General features: G+C 31.9%; 1 protein-coding gene across 1 annotated transcript; it reads right to left on the minus strand.

Moving 5' to 3' along the window:
• Positions 1 to 465: 465 nt before the first annotated feature.
• Positions 466 to 15127, minus strand: LOC132743010 (outer dense fiber protein 2-like; the record flags this gene model as incomplete). The annotated part of the gene is made up of 7 exons (XM_060731516.1): positions 14958 to 15127; positions 14200 to 14310; positions 13556 to 13678; positions 8239 to 8268; positions 3753 to 3908; positions 1209 to 1396; positions 466 to 595 (listed from the first exon to the last, which is right to left on the minus strand). Coding segments are annotated over exons 2-7 (738 nt in total), but the record flags the coding sequence as incomplete, so codon positions are not given.
• Positions 15128 to 15669: the final 542 nt, after the last annotated feature.

Consider the following 15669-nt stretch of genomic DNA (forward strand, 5'->3'; position numbering starts at 1 on the left):
CCTTTGTATCCTAAAAAAAACAGGAAATACATTGGTCACCCATACCGTGCTTTATATTTTATAACATCATCCATAATATTTGTGTGTTTATTTGTTTCGTTTTAATTCTATTTTAACACATTTGTTTTATCATATCTCGATAGATGGTCAACCTAATATGCTTTCCTGGACTACATACCAGTAACAACAAATTCTTTGCAAATGACTATTAATCTAACATGATTTCTGAATCAGAAGTGAGAGACAAATGACCAACAGACTCGATGTACGAGATCATTTGTCGTTGAGAAATTTTCTCTCGCCTGAGGATCAAACCTGTGACCCCTGGATAATTAATACCATACTCTTCATATTAAGGTAAGCAACTTTTTCTTCTCACCAGGCAAGCTAAGTGTATCATTAACCTAAAATTATTTTCATTTTTTCAGCATCTGTTATCGTTTTTTTTTTTCAACTGCAACTTACCTGTCTAAATTTACGAACTAAATCACGGAGCTGCGAGGCATGTTTAGCTGCACATTGTCCGTCCATCTCTACTTCAATTAATTTCTTCATCACCTTCTCACGTTCACGATTTAACAAGTCAGCCTCAGTTCTGCAGAGGAAAAAAAATGTTAGCACTTTCTTTAATGGATTTTTCTAGTTAATGATCTATATGGACCACAAAAAAAATGCACATCAACTTAATTAAAGTTCCAGATTTCCAGACTGAAGGCTAAGTGCTATTGTTTTCTTACATCTCAGACAGGATTATCTACTGTTTACACTGGTGCTAGAAAACTCTGTAAGACAAGTCGCTTGCTTTAAATGACGTCATTGACGCGCGACTAAATAAATATATGCAAAAGTGTGGAAATTAATTAAATAAGTTCAAGGAACATTATAGTAATTAATGTTTACTCTTATGTGGTGTAAATTTTCTTCTATGTTTGGGTCATATAAGTTAAAACAAGTCATCTTAAAATCCTTCAATGCATGCCTCCCTTCAAAGTCATAAATACGCAATATGTAGCACAGTAAACGTTTATAAATAATTTTTATCTAACTTGTACTTTACATTTAGATAAGACAAACAAATTATCTATAAAATCGTATTCTGGATGCATACAGCTTTTTAATGCATCACAATGTAAAATTAATGATTAATGGCTGATACATATTATATCAAATTAATAAAAATCATTTCGTATAAAAATTTATAAACTCACCTCACAGCATCAGCCTCGTCCCTAAGAATGCCCATACTTTGTTTAAGAAGTCTATTTTCTCGTGAACTGTGCGTCAATTCGTCCCTGTAGTCGTCTAGTTCACGCTCTTGCTCCTCGAGGATACGCCGGGATGTGTTCAATTCGTCTTCCTGACGCTCGTTTTCGCGTAGTGTCCGCTGTAACTCAACCTGTAATTTAAGAAATATAAAATTAAAACCTTCAACCATAATTATCAGAAGAGAACGAGAAATAAAACAAAGAAAAACAATTTTATTTTTTTCTCGAGGCTTAGACATTAAATGCTAAACACATAAGAATTTTTCATTCCCTTTATATCTATAGATAAACAAAGATTTCAGAATTAACCCAAAGAATCCAAATTGAAAAGCAAAAAAATCATGTTATGCAATTTTACCATATCAAGTCCCATATTTCAGAACCACAGAACCATATACCTTTAAAATGTAAGTTTTTAACAAAGACTGCAACTCATGTGTTAATAAAAACTACAAAAAAATTATCACTTCAAAAACAGACATCGATTTAAAAAGATATAACCCAAATAAACCGAAAAGTATGAAATATACTAAATTTTTTTTTTCTTAATCATGCTTAAGAGAAATAAATCATACTGGTTGAAATACTGCTCATCACTTTTAAGAAATAAATTAAAATAAATGTGCCTAAATCAATGATTTTCTTAATTTTACATTATGCCAATAAATAATAAACAATGAACAGGAAATTATGTCAGCGTCACATGACGTCAATAAAGATGACGTCAAAACATTACAAACAGTTTGGCGTAATAATTACAGCCAGGATCAATTTGATGCATTATACTATTGAAGAAAGCAATTAATGTGCAAAATATTAAACCTCTTCCTGGATTATTATATTACTTGGATAATTTATCACCAAATGGAATATAATTTTCCAAAGTTCTGTTCAAAGGTCTCTCTATATTCTGTCAATTACTTAAACGTATTTTGTATAATATCGTAGTCAGTTTTGCTAGTGTTTTCATATTTGTAGACACAAATGGCAAATTTTATATTAATCAGATAATAATCCTTAATACTGCTAAAAATTTAAAATTTCAAAATATCTAAAGGTACTGATTACCGAATGACTGTGTATTCCTAATTTACTAAAGTTTCATACAGGATTGAAAAATATATTAAAGGCCCATTATGCCTCAATAATCTTCTAGCATACTTAGCATCCCAATTCTCTAAAACCATTATTTTATCATCATAAAATCTATGTTAAGAAGTAAAAATATATTTGTTTCTGAGGCATAATATGCCTTTAAAGGCAGAGTAAGATACCGCCTAGGCGCCCAAACCCATAATGTTAGTACAAATATTCTTCAATTGAAACTCTTTTAAATTAAAAATATTCAATAACTTTAATGAATGATTTACTAATTTATTCATCTCTGACAAAAGAATAAATCATACAAATATAGCTAAAAATTTTTTCCTAACAATATTAAAACTACATGTGTATATATATAGAGAGAGACAGTTAAGATAGAAGTATAGGAAAAAAAATAAATCTAGCAAAAGCAAAACCAAAGCAATCAAAGCAATGATAATGTTAGATATATTAGTGTAAAATCTGTGCGCTTTACATAATTCAAGTTATTTTTTTGCAGCATTTAGTTACACACAGTGTACCCCATATGTGTAATGTGTAATACATGTATGTAAATTCTAAGACCACTCAAGAACATTAACACAGCATTATGCATAATACTTTATAGATGAAGTTTTAAGGGAGATCAAAAGATCCAAGTGACTACCCAAAAGAAACAAAATTATCCCTAAAGAAACAAAATTATCCCTAAAGAAACAAAAATATCCTCAAAGAAACAAAAATCAAACATTTACAATCTACCAATTTTTTCTAAGAACCAGATAAGCACATCAGAATAAAACAAAATGGTGATAAATCAAAACACAATTAAATTTAAAACTAAATTATTATTTCACCTTTTTTTTTTCATGATGGACTAGCCCAGTTTTCAATTTGGGACTGGTTTTAAAGGGGTTTTGATATTAACTTAACTGCTGAATTCCAGCTGGCAACAGAAGAGTTTCAGGTCAGAAAGCATGGACCAGCAGGCTTACATAAGCCTGGCACCATGGACAAAACATAAGCCCATTATATGAAAGCATTTTAAGTGTTATGGTTAAAGCTAAGAACCACAGATGAGTTATTACATTGCTGCTAATAAAATGTTTGTTAAAATAAACATTCATCAAATATGTTTGAGTTTCTCTGCTTGCAAAAAAACCCAAACAATTCCTAATGCAAAAATATAACTTGGGGTTTGATTGTATTGAAAGAATATACAATTTTGGAAATCTACAATTATTAGGTATATATTGTCAAAGCATAGGGAGAAGCTATTATGCTTTAAATAATTTAATATAATTCTTTTAAGAGGGAGAATACATTATAATTAAAGGTATAATCTATGATTACATCACAGCATTTTATGACTGATATTATACATTTTTAATATATTTTGAGTACCTCATTTTTGAGGGTTCCCACTTCACTCATGAGGTTTTCAATTTTATTTTCATATGTTCGCATCTCGCTATGAACTCGGTCTTCCTCGTCCGTGCTCAGGTCTTCCATGCGGAGAGCGTCCCGCGGGGTGTGGATCTCAAGTCTGTGGGTGGGGCCCTGTATGTGATAACAGTCATTCTCTAAGATTCTGTTAAAAACTTTCCTCGACAACATTATTTAAAAAAAAATAAATATTAGCTAGAAATTTTCAAATAAACACCTTAAGTAAACCAAGGAGACTACAAAGTTACTAGTTTAATTTAATAGTTTTAAACTTGTGTAATATTCCTCTGCACCATAATGAAAAAAAATGTTAAAAAGGAAAATATACTTGTAATGGAATACCTTAACCATATAATTATCAAGAAAATCAATCCATTTATCAAACAAGAGGGCCATGATGGCCCTGAGGTCGCTCACCTGTATATAGCCCCCCCCCCACACACACCCATAAGAAGATGTTTCATGCTAAACATCTAAGCTCTAGCTCATTGGGCTTTTCAACAAGAGCTGTCCGTAAGACAGCGCGCTCGACTTTTTTATTGCTTGCCAATAAAAAAAGTTTTTGCAGTAAAAGGCAATACAAGAATCTCTGTATTTTTAAAGTGAACTAGTTGTTTGATACCCTTGAATATTACAGCAATGTTTATATGACATAATTTATGGTAAAGTGAACAAGTGGATAGGAATGAATTTTTTTAGATTTTTTAAGTTTTTTAGTGCTTGCCTATAATACAAAACATTGACAGTTAAGGGCCATAATTCAAATAAAATCTTTGACAGAATTACCTTCTCCTGGACATGTTTGGGAATCATGATTGTAAACAAGTATTCCAACTTTCAAATTAATATCTCAAACAGTTCAGTCAAAAAGTGGACTGGTACTAAAAACTTAACCAAGATTCTAAGTCGATAAAAGGCCTTAATTTTTAAAACAAATCCTTGACAGAGTTACCTTCTCTTGCGTACAGATGGGGGTAATGATGTGAAATAGCATTAAAAGTTTCAAAGCAATATCTCAAAGGGTTAAGGCAATAAGTGGATTTTACCCATATTCAATGTATTTTCTAAGTCAAAAAGGGGCATAATTCTGTCAAAAACCTTGACAGAGTTATGTCCTCTTGTCTGTTGATGAAGGTCGTGATGGTAAACAAGTATGGACAGTTTCAAAGCAATACCTCCAATGGTTTTGAAATAAAGTGAGGTGGTACAAAAAACTTAACCAAGCTCAATACACTTTCTAAGTCAAAAAAGGGCCATAATTCTGTCAAAAACCTTGACAGAGTTATGTACTCTTGTCTGTAGATGGAGGTTATGATGGTGAACAAGTATGGTAAGTTTCAAAGCCATACTTGTAATACTTCTGAAATAAAGTGGGGTGGTACGAAAAACTTAACCAAGGTGTGACGCCGACGCCGGGGCGAGTAGGATAGCTCCCCTTTTCATAGAAAAGTCGAGCTAAAAAGAAGATTTTTTTAAAGTTTTTACTATACACATATAGTTAAAAACAATGACACCCCTGGGGCGGGGCCAGTTTTGACCCCTGGGCTTTTATTTGAACAAACTTTGTAGACACTAACTAGAAGATGTTTCATGCTTAATATCTAAACTCTAGCTGTTTGGGTTTTTTCAAAGAAGATTTTAAGTTTTTGCTATACACATATAAGGAAAATCAATGACCCCCAGGGCGGGGCCAATTTTGACCCCAGGGCTTTTATTTGAACAAACTTTGTAGACACTCACTAGAAGATGTTTCATGCTTAATATCTAAACTCTAGCTATTTGGGTTTTTTCAAAGAAGATTTTTTAAGTTTTTGCTATACACATATAAGGAAAATCAATGACCCCCGGAGCGGGGCCAATTTTGACCCCAGGGCTTTTATTTGAACAAACTTGGTAGACACCTATTAGAACATGTTTGATGCTAAATATCTTAGCTCTAGCTCTTTGAGTTCTTTAAAAGAAGATTTTTTAAGTTTTTTACTATATGCATATAGGGAAAATCAATGACCCCCTGGGGCGGGGCCAATTTTGACCCCAGGGCTTTTATTTGAACAAACTTGGTAGACACTCACTAGAAGATGTTTCATGCCAAATATCTAAGCTCTAGCTCTTAGGGTTTTTTAAAAGAAGATATTTAAAGTTTTTTCTTTCGGTTGCCATGGCAACCAGAGTTCTGCATGGAATTAAATTCTTTGAACAATTTTTAAAGGTGACCACCAAAGGAACATTCCTGTGAAGTTTGGATGAAATTGGCCAAGTGGTTTATGAGGAGATGTCATTTAAAGTAAAAGTTTAAGGACGACGGACGGACGACGGCCGGACGCCGGACGAAAAGCTATCAAAAAAGCTCACCCTGTCACTTTGTGACAGGTGAGCTAAAAAAAAATTGTAATCAAATCCCAATTTTGTTAGATGTACAGTATGTTATGGTAACATGTAGTTTTGTCAAATTGTACAAATATGTAATTACCATCTTTTTTTGTTCTTCCCTCAAAATTATGAATTACTTAAAAGCCAATTTAAAGCTGATTATATAAATACCAGTAAGCTTATATTTTAATTTACGACATATTTTGTCATCAAAATGCATTTTTTTCTAAGTTTGGGTGTGCATGATTGTGGATGTCTGCGTCTTGATATAGGATGTGTGCTCCTTATGTGTGAGTATCATGTGTAATGGTAAAGCCATTTTTATATAAAATTTTTAACAACAAATTATACAGAAATGCAGTTTTAAATTTTTCTAAATTTTTGTGCAAATAATTTTTTTAGATAAATCATGCAGGGTATAAAAATCATAAATACCTAAATTAAAGTTTACAAATTCTCTCTTTATGAATTATGTACCTTATTTGGAAAATTCACACATTAATTTAGTGTTAAACAAATTTTGTTTTCATTTCAAATATAATCGTAATTTTTTTTACTCTAAGCAAGCATAAATGATAATATTCATGCATATGTGAATATATAATGCCCATCATCAATAAGCATAATAGTAGTAAGTTAAATAAAGCATAATTTGGAGTGAAAAATCAAATTTGGTCCTAGGCTTTGAACGGGTCTAAAATGGCTTCTGCAGATGTTAATGCATGGTGAAATGGCATTAACCCTCTATTGTTTAAATAAATATAATAAACAAACTAGCAAAATGAACACAACATTTTTGTAACCAATTCAAACATAAACATAATTGAATTAAATAAACAATCCAATAATAAATATATTGTCAAAAACATAAAACCATGCATTAGCTTGGATATCAATAGTAAGTGCTCGCCAATTTTTTGAAGCCAATCACCGACGAGGATTTTTCAAATTTTCAGGTTTCAAATCTTAATAGAACAGATTTTATATAAACTGGACGTTTTATATTATAAAACGCAAGTGGGCGGACCACTAAGCCGGTTAGAGTGCATATTGGATGTTCTTCGTAAATAAGAAAGCTACAGTCGCTTCGCAAGCTCCGCTCCTTTTTAGCTTTCTTATTTACGAAGAACACCCAATATGCACTCTAACCTATACGTGACCTTTCCTTTTAACTAAAAAAAAAAGTAATAAAACAAAATAAAGAACAACTTTTTTTTAAATTCTCTGGTTGTTGAATAAAATCATATACTCTGGTGGCCGTTGTAACAGACAGGAATAATCTGGCTTGAGGAATGGTTCAGGTAGTTTCCACGTCACATTTACCAGAGATTTACCATTTTCCTCTCTGTAATGACTCATTGCCAGTTTAATTTTCTTGAATATTACATACATTGTTGAATCCAAAATTGTAGAGAAATTTTAAAAAAAAACTAATAATCTTTATTGTCTTGTATATTTAATTAGTAGTATGTGTACAAATCATAACAGTGAAATAATATCATCATAAACTGTGATGCAATTTCATTGTAATGATGTCAATTTAAAGCACTTGATTTGCGATACGACTAGCTTTTTTATCATTAATGTAAATATTAGAAAATCCAGTCTTATATTATAAAATATGGTGTGAACTTTTACAGCCAAGCCACCAGGCTGTTCAGGGTATACAGGTACTAACATAGGGAAATCGATTCCCTAAACACTAGGGAAAGTACGATCCTTAGTCAATTCAAAAGGAGGGAGATTCTTGCATGTAGAATTAATTTTTAGAGTAGCCAGAAAAAAATGTATCAATCATGAGTGATTGTAAACAATTTTTTATCAACCATGGCTCAGTGTTGAGAACCCGGTAGTAAGTTCTGCAGTGGCCACTAATTTCGCCCGCCACTGCGAGGCTTGTGGACTCTTCAGCATGGAGGTAGCATACTCTTAGTGCTAAAAAGACAGATCTCCAGACTTATCGCAGTATTTGAATAGCAATTTCAAGTTCTAATGCCAAACCAACATATAATTAAATTAGCCTATAGAGTAAATATCGAACTTAAACAAATGCAACTTTTAAACTCTTTCATACCGTCTGTGCTATAGATTCAACTTCCGGTACCTAAATGTTCAGAAAACAACAATAGCGTTTACATTTGATCAATTTATTTTTCTACAAAATAATGAAGAATAAAACGAAACAAAAAAACAAGGAAAATAATGAATGTTTTAGAATTATTTTGAATATTAAATTTTCTGATAAAAATTATTTTTTTGTGGGTAAAATAAATTAATGCTTGGTTTGTACTGAAAAATTACGGTGATTGTAGAATGTGTTTATGTAAAGTAACAATATTGTTTGTAAAAACAGTGCACTGTTATCATTTTGAAAACTGATGGTGATCAAGAGTCGAGAGTTTATAAATACACCTCAAGACTCTTCTGTATGAAGAAATACAAAATTAATGTATTAAAAAATTAATATTATAAACCGTACATGTCAAGTGTTTAGCAAATTTCATTTTACTTCTATTATATATATATTCTCTGAAAAAAAAATCTTAAGAAATTAGTGACAGTCTTGCAAAGATCTTTTGCTTGCATAGCTTAAGCATGGTTTGTAGGAAAATCAAATTCAGATTGTTTTCCCAGGCAAAATTTTTTATGATGTCTTATAAAAAACAAAACAAAGATGCCAATAATCTTAAGTCTTTACTGAGTACTTGATAATAAATTATTCATAATAATTATAATTCTCATCACAACTGTCATGTTGTGAATTATAGGGATAACTATTGGCCAAGAGAAGTGAAGTTTATTGCACACTGGAGAGATACCTCTCATTTATATTGCATAAAGCAACATCTGTTCCTAAACACCTGTTAATTTTGTTGCCTCAAATACCTGATGGTAGCCTGAGAATCAATATTTCTCAGCCAATACTGTGGACAAACTTACACTCAAGATTAATTTTTTCAAGAGAATTCCAAGTCAATATAGCAGTACCTCATGGGTTTTATGTATTCCATCTATAGCAATTTTTCCCCAAGGCATTTGTTTTATTTAGCTACCTTATTTATTGTAAATGGTGCAATTCTAAATACTAAAAAAAACATTTAAGTAACAGAAGAAAATATGAGCAAGGCCTCGTAAATGCCTTTTGCATCAGGACATTTATGAAATATTTCAAAGGGTTGTCATATTTTTTCCAAGATGTGCCAATGAAAACAACCATCATTTGGCCAAGGATCAAGGGGGACATTATAATAGACTAATTTTATCAGCATTTCAAGCGATGATATGGATCGGCAATCTGTTAATAATAAAAATCCTGATTTTTTTAAGCAGACATATAACTCACTGTATCATCATTAATAAGCCTTTTGTGTATCACATTTGCATGAACAATTGTGCAATAAAACTTACAAATTGTGACGCTCATTATCACCTTGTGTTTCTTTTAATCTGACATGTTTTAAATGTGAACAGGCAATGCCAGTACAATATGTGAATATAAAAACATATTTTCAGCATAGCATTTGACATATGTATGCAATTTAAGTTGTGATAAGCAAATAAATTAGAATAATGGTTAACATTACAAATTGTGAGTAAAATAATTCTAGTTTGTACCATTTCAATTTTCAATTTCACCATTATATAATTATATATTACTTGACAGCTTATTAAAGTCACTTAAGAAAATCGAGTAATACAAACATAAAGAAATAAATATGATGGGAAAGTTGCGTAGCACTGTATGGGCAACATGCCTTTAAAAATCAAAGTGCAATTGGTTGTACATGCTCATATTAAAATCAATTTCAAGAAAATTATTTACCAAATCATAAATTGAAAAGCATTAAGACAGATGCAAAAGGTACTTATAGATGAATCAAAGTTCCAGAAACAGTAAACCAGCCTAAAACTCTGGTATCTCAATTCAAATTTCAGAAATTCAAAACGGACCAATCAAAATGCTCAATTTTCAGACTGGTATACAAAATCTCCAACTAGTATCAATGAAAACCAAAGTGAATAAATGATTAAGAGGGATAAAAAGGTTGATTCACGGATAATTTGTGGCTTATAAACATAATAATAATGTGCCGCGTCACAACAAAACCAACGTAATGCGTTTGCGACCAGCATGGATCCAGACCAGCCTGCACATCCGTACAGTCTGATCAGGATCCATGCTGTTCGCTTACAAACCCTATGACAAGTAGAGAAACTGACAGTGAACAGCATGGATCCTGATCAGACTGCGCGGAGGCACAGGCTGGTCTGGATCCATGCTGGTCGCAAACCCACTATGTTGGTTTTGTTGTTACGCCGCTCAATTATATTTGACCTGTACACTATGAATGATAGAGTACCACATGCACTCATGCTACATTTTGACATGCATAAACATATAGACATTATACTTTAATATACAATCTTTGTTTCCTATGTCGTCCTGTGTTGCATTTTCCCTTCGATCGACTTTTGGAAAACGGACTTGCCCACTGGCACAAAATAACAACATTAAATATAAAAGTTGAACCAAAATTAATCATCTACATGGACATTTACACAACAACTCATTACATGAAATTAATTGGTCTTTGATCTATTAAATTTCTCAACAATTAAAAAAAGACATCATTTTGTATTATTTAGTAGACTATTAAAGCAGCCATGACAGTAATGTACATTGCATTACAATTATTCCCTTTATTTATAATCTGATTACAAGTTAAATTTTATAGTCAACAATACAAAACGAATAAGATGGTATTCTTTTTTTTGTGTATGTTGAATCTTACTTTGTACTAATACAGTAGAGGTCATATGGTATATTTCCAGCTTTACAGGTGGAGGAAGATTTAAGGTGCCCCTCCATGCATTATTTCAGGCATAAGCACCAGCCTGACCATAAATTTTGGGTTAGCTAGCTGAATCCAATGTCCCTGGCGGGATTAAATTGAACCATCATGAACAGCGATTAGGAGTGCAAAAGAAATAAATATGATGGACAAGTTGTGTGACACTGTATGGGCAACATGCTAGCTGAATCCAATGTCCCTGGCAGGATTAAATTGAACAGATGATTCCACGATCAAAACAACTTAGCCATGATGGATGCCCAATGATATTGTTCATAAATCAATTATGACGCTGATCTAATTATGACCAGAAATAAATCTTTTTAGAACTTAAAAAATCAATTTCACCCTAAAAATGAATCAACAAATCTCAATTGAATGATTCAGTGGTCAAGGTTATAATTCAATTATAAGTAAAAAGTATGCTCAAAGTGTGCTGGCAAAATTTTGCAGCAAACAGTTACAAAGAGACTGTTGCCGATTTTTTTGATAACCTACTGTACTACCAGTAATCCATGGTCTCCATATCAACGGTCAATGGCCATTGGAGACCAGGGACCTTTGCTGACTGAAGACCATCAATAAGTGTGCCCCAAAAGTAACAATGTTTAAAATGTCACTGAAAAAAAGATTTTTTTGTCCTTTCCCAAACCGTTTGGATAAATCAGCAGGGAGGAGAGGGCACGGTTTATATTGACTCGTCTGTTAGTCTACCCTGGGACATCTTTAAATTTTGCAGTATCATTTTCCTTATGCCAGTTTCATTGATGAATTAATAATATGATTAAGATTTAGGGAAAAGCTAGCCAGTTACATGTACCAAGAGACACAGCCATAATTATATATAAATTTATACATAGGCAAGAAAAAAAGCTCTAAAAAATGAACAATACTTTCAAAGTTTCTAAAAGAAGAAATCTAATACTAACTAATTATAACAATTAGAAAGGTCAGAAAAGTAAGCATAATTAAACTAGTATAAAACTGTAAGAAAGTCCTCCAGACCACTGCCTATGCCTAAATTATCCAACTAAGATAATAAAACTGTTCACCCACAGAAAAAAAATAAGGAAAATAAAAAAACTTGCTTTAGAAGCAGTTTCGGAGTTATTAAACTTTATGATAAAATCAAAGAAGTTAGAAAGAAAACATGCTCTTTATTTGTCGTTTAGTTATAATAGCGACTACAATCCCACCTTGGCAACCTTTTTTGCTCGTTTCTTTAATAAAAAATAAATCACAGACACAAATAAGAGATTCACAATGTGTGTATATAAATACAAACATAAAATTATAAATAACAAAGGTAACGTATGACTACCATATGTTTGTAACTGTAATATAACATACCTATATAATATAACATACCTATATAATATACACTTTTTTTATCATTTATATACCAATTATAAAGACAAATGAACGGTTCATAACAATTCTGACTCATTTAAAACTCAACTCATTAATTACAATTGTTCTGAAGCTATAACTATTTAAAAGGAGTGCAAGTTTAACTTAAAGTAAGTCAAATGTGAAATAAAAAAATTTCAAGGCCCACTGCAAACTGAGCTAACTGGCCATTTTGAACTCTAATCTAGTAAATTGTCAACCTAAATAGTTATATATTTTCTAAGTGTACACCCTTCCGCATAATTATTTCATGTATTGTTACTAGTTATCTTAAAATAATGGTGATCAACAGCTATGGAAACAGGTGCACACACATAGGGAATGGACTCCTAAAATGTTTCCTTGTCTTAAATTGGTGACAGATGTAAATAATTTACATGTCTAGCAAAGGGTTACAATGCATACATGTTCAATTTCAACAGAATTTTGAACTTGATACGAGAATTTTTATGAAACCATTGCCCATAAATTTGAGATTACATTTTAAAGTCCATATTTAAATAAGAAAAAGTTTCTATTTTACAATGTATGTATATTTCTCCTTACTTCAAAAATCAATTACATTGTAAAAGGTGATTCAAAGTAATTTATCAAAAGATGCTATCCGGAACTCAGCAAACGTAGGTTTTTCCAGTCTAATCCCAAATTATAGCTTTACTGTTATAACTTTGATGCACAACCCTTCACTAGAAAGTTGTCACCGCCAACGCTGAGGTAATTACATTTGTGTCTATTATATTTACCAATCTGTCAATGCAAAATTTGTTCGTACACCTAAGATAAGACATGAAAAACCCATGTTTGCAGAGTTCTGATGTTACTTTGTATCTCTATTTTATTTTTATAATTTGCTGCTTTGTTCTGAACATATCCTATGATACTAAATGTATGCTATAGCAGGATTCAAGTAAACAATGCTACAATTACACGCAAGACAATTCAAACCATCTCTAAGTTTTTTAACAAAAGAAATTCTATATATAAAATACACTTTTATATCAATATATGGGACTGACACCTAGTTTAAAGTGAACTATGTTGAATTGGTGACAATTAAAGCTTCGTTTAGCAAGGAGGAAAGCACCATTCAAGTCATTAAAACATAATAAAGGGAGATAATCTACACACCTGCCAGGAGACTTTGGACCCCTTTGTTGCTTTTGCCGGTGGAGGAACCCATGGTCCTGAGGATGGGCTCTTACTTCGAGCTCTCGATGATATTGTACTCTTTGTGAACTTTTTTGTACTGGTCTGTAAAAGGTATACAAATCCTTTAATATTTATGTATAATATAATAGAATTTATAATATGAGGACTGATTTGAAATTCTTCTTTGAAAGATGTTTGATAAACTTGCAATTCTTAAATAATGAATTACCTAGCCATTACCAATGCTAAATATCTCTAATTATTAGGGAAAATCTAAACCAACTGAACAGTGTACAGTGTCAACCTCTGATCAGATAACACAGATATCCCAACCGATTCTGGTCTGAACTGGTTGCATGGGTAGAATTTGTTGCAGCCAGAAGACTTGTTAATCTTAACCTTACAATAACTTTTGTAGCTTTTAACTACATGATCTAGATCACAATAAAGTCTGAACTTTTGAGTTTTGGGTCGAGTGGCACGTATTTTAAATGATAGCCCAACATCCCCCTTATTAAGCCACTTTGGCACTCAAATGGGTCTCTGAGTATTTTATTTCTTTGTAGTCATTTTTAGGATTCAAAGAGACATGTAACAATTATAAAGGAACACTGGTAACTTACAACTCCGCCTTTTTTCTTCTTTGGCTGCTTGACATGGACGTGCACCGGAACATCGTCATCCACATGTACATGGACTGGAGATGTTGGCCGTAACCCTTTACTCCCAGGCATCTGATGAATTAAGTTTAAGATATCATAATTATTTTTAAATATCATAATATCATTTATATGAGGAGCTATATTAAACATAACAATGTAAATATTTTCCTGCCTAAGTGGTTCTATATTGATCAACACTGAACAGTAGTGCCAGAGGGATAATAATGTTAACATTCCTCATTTCCTGACTATTGCTTTTTAAGAGTTTAGAAATAAATCTGGTCATTTTTACTTGTGTACTGTAATAAGAAAGTGTTTACTAACATTCATATTTCTTAAAGCCATTGAAAAATCTTGGTAAAACAGAAAAATGTTCTCCTTTATGCTTATCCGAATACCTGTGTATTTTGAGTCGGGCGCGTTTTTGTCAAGTTGTGACAAGTTGCTGATACTGATGATAAAAATATTTTCAGCTAAATAAAAGATATATATGTTAATAATCCAATTATCCGGTTGTCTGCAAATAATATTTTACTTCACTAACGTTTCAAAATAACCAAGTGGTTAGATTCAATATATTTAGGACATCGCATTCAATATAAAAATTCTATAATTCCGTCCAGATCGATCGGTTCAGACATGTCAAATTCCTAGCGACAAAGTTCAGACCATTTTTTGCAACATTTAACGGGGTTATTGTGCGAAGAAATTGTTCTTACCTCTTCAAACTAAATAAAACCGTGTTAAAGATCCAAAATATCAATAGTGTTCATATCTTTTTCTGCAGGAATTAATGATAAAAGACCGCCGAGTACATGACAGATGCTCAACTTTTTGTTTACGTCCAGTACGGAATCCTTCAATTTCATTGGTTGTCGCTGATCCCATTTAAAGAGTATTCAAGGGAATTAACTTTGAAAAAAAAAGATATTGGGTAAATGCTGTCTGATGCCGTACTTAAATAGTACAACAAGTTGAATCATGAAGAGTTGCTAATTGACCACTCAAATGTTATTTAAAAAATTGATTGATCCGTTCGCCGTTCCGGTGCCTTGATATTATTATTACCAAATTGCATATCAGTTGTTCCAAAAATGTATGCATTTTTTTTGATGTCCCGGATACTTTATAATATATCAATAACTACATATTCTACTTATTGACATGATTTTATGTTGATCGATTTATAATCATTTTAAATTTCATATCTGTAAACAGCATAAATTTATGGAATGACTGATATATATTTATATGATGGAAAATATGGAACACTTTAAACTGACAAATTTCAATTATGTAATGTTGAAACTTGTACGATATGACATGTGTATTACTGTATTAAGTAAGGTGTGAAGTAATTAAGACAGGAGGTACAGTTGACATACAATACATACATACATACAAAAAATATAAAAATGATACTAAATATAT

This window comes from Ruditapes philippinarum, unplaced genomic scaffold (assembly GCF_026571515.1).
Source record: "Ruditapes philippinarum isolate M1 unplaced genomic scaffold, ASM2657151v2 ctg22272_1_1_1_1, whole genome shotgun sequence".
Lineage (NCBI taxonomy): Eukaryota > Metazoa > Mollusca > Bivalvia > Venerida > Veneridae > Ruditapes > Ruditapes philippinarum.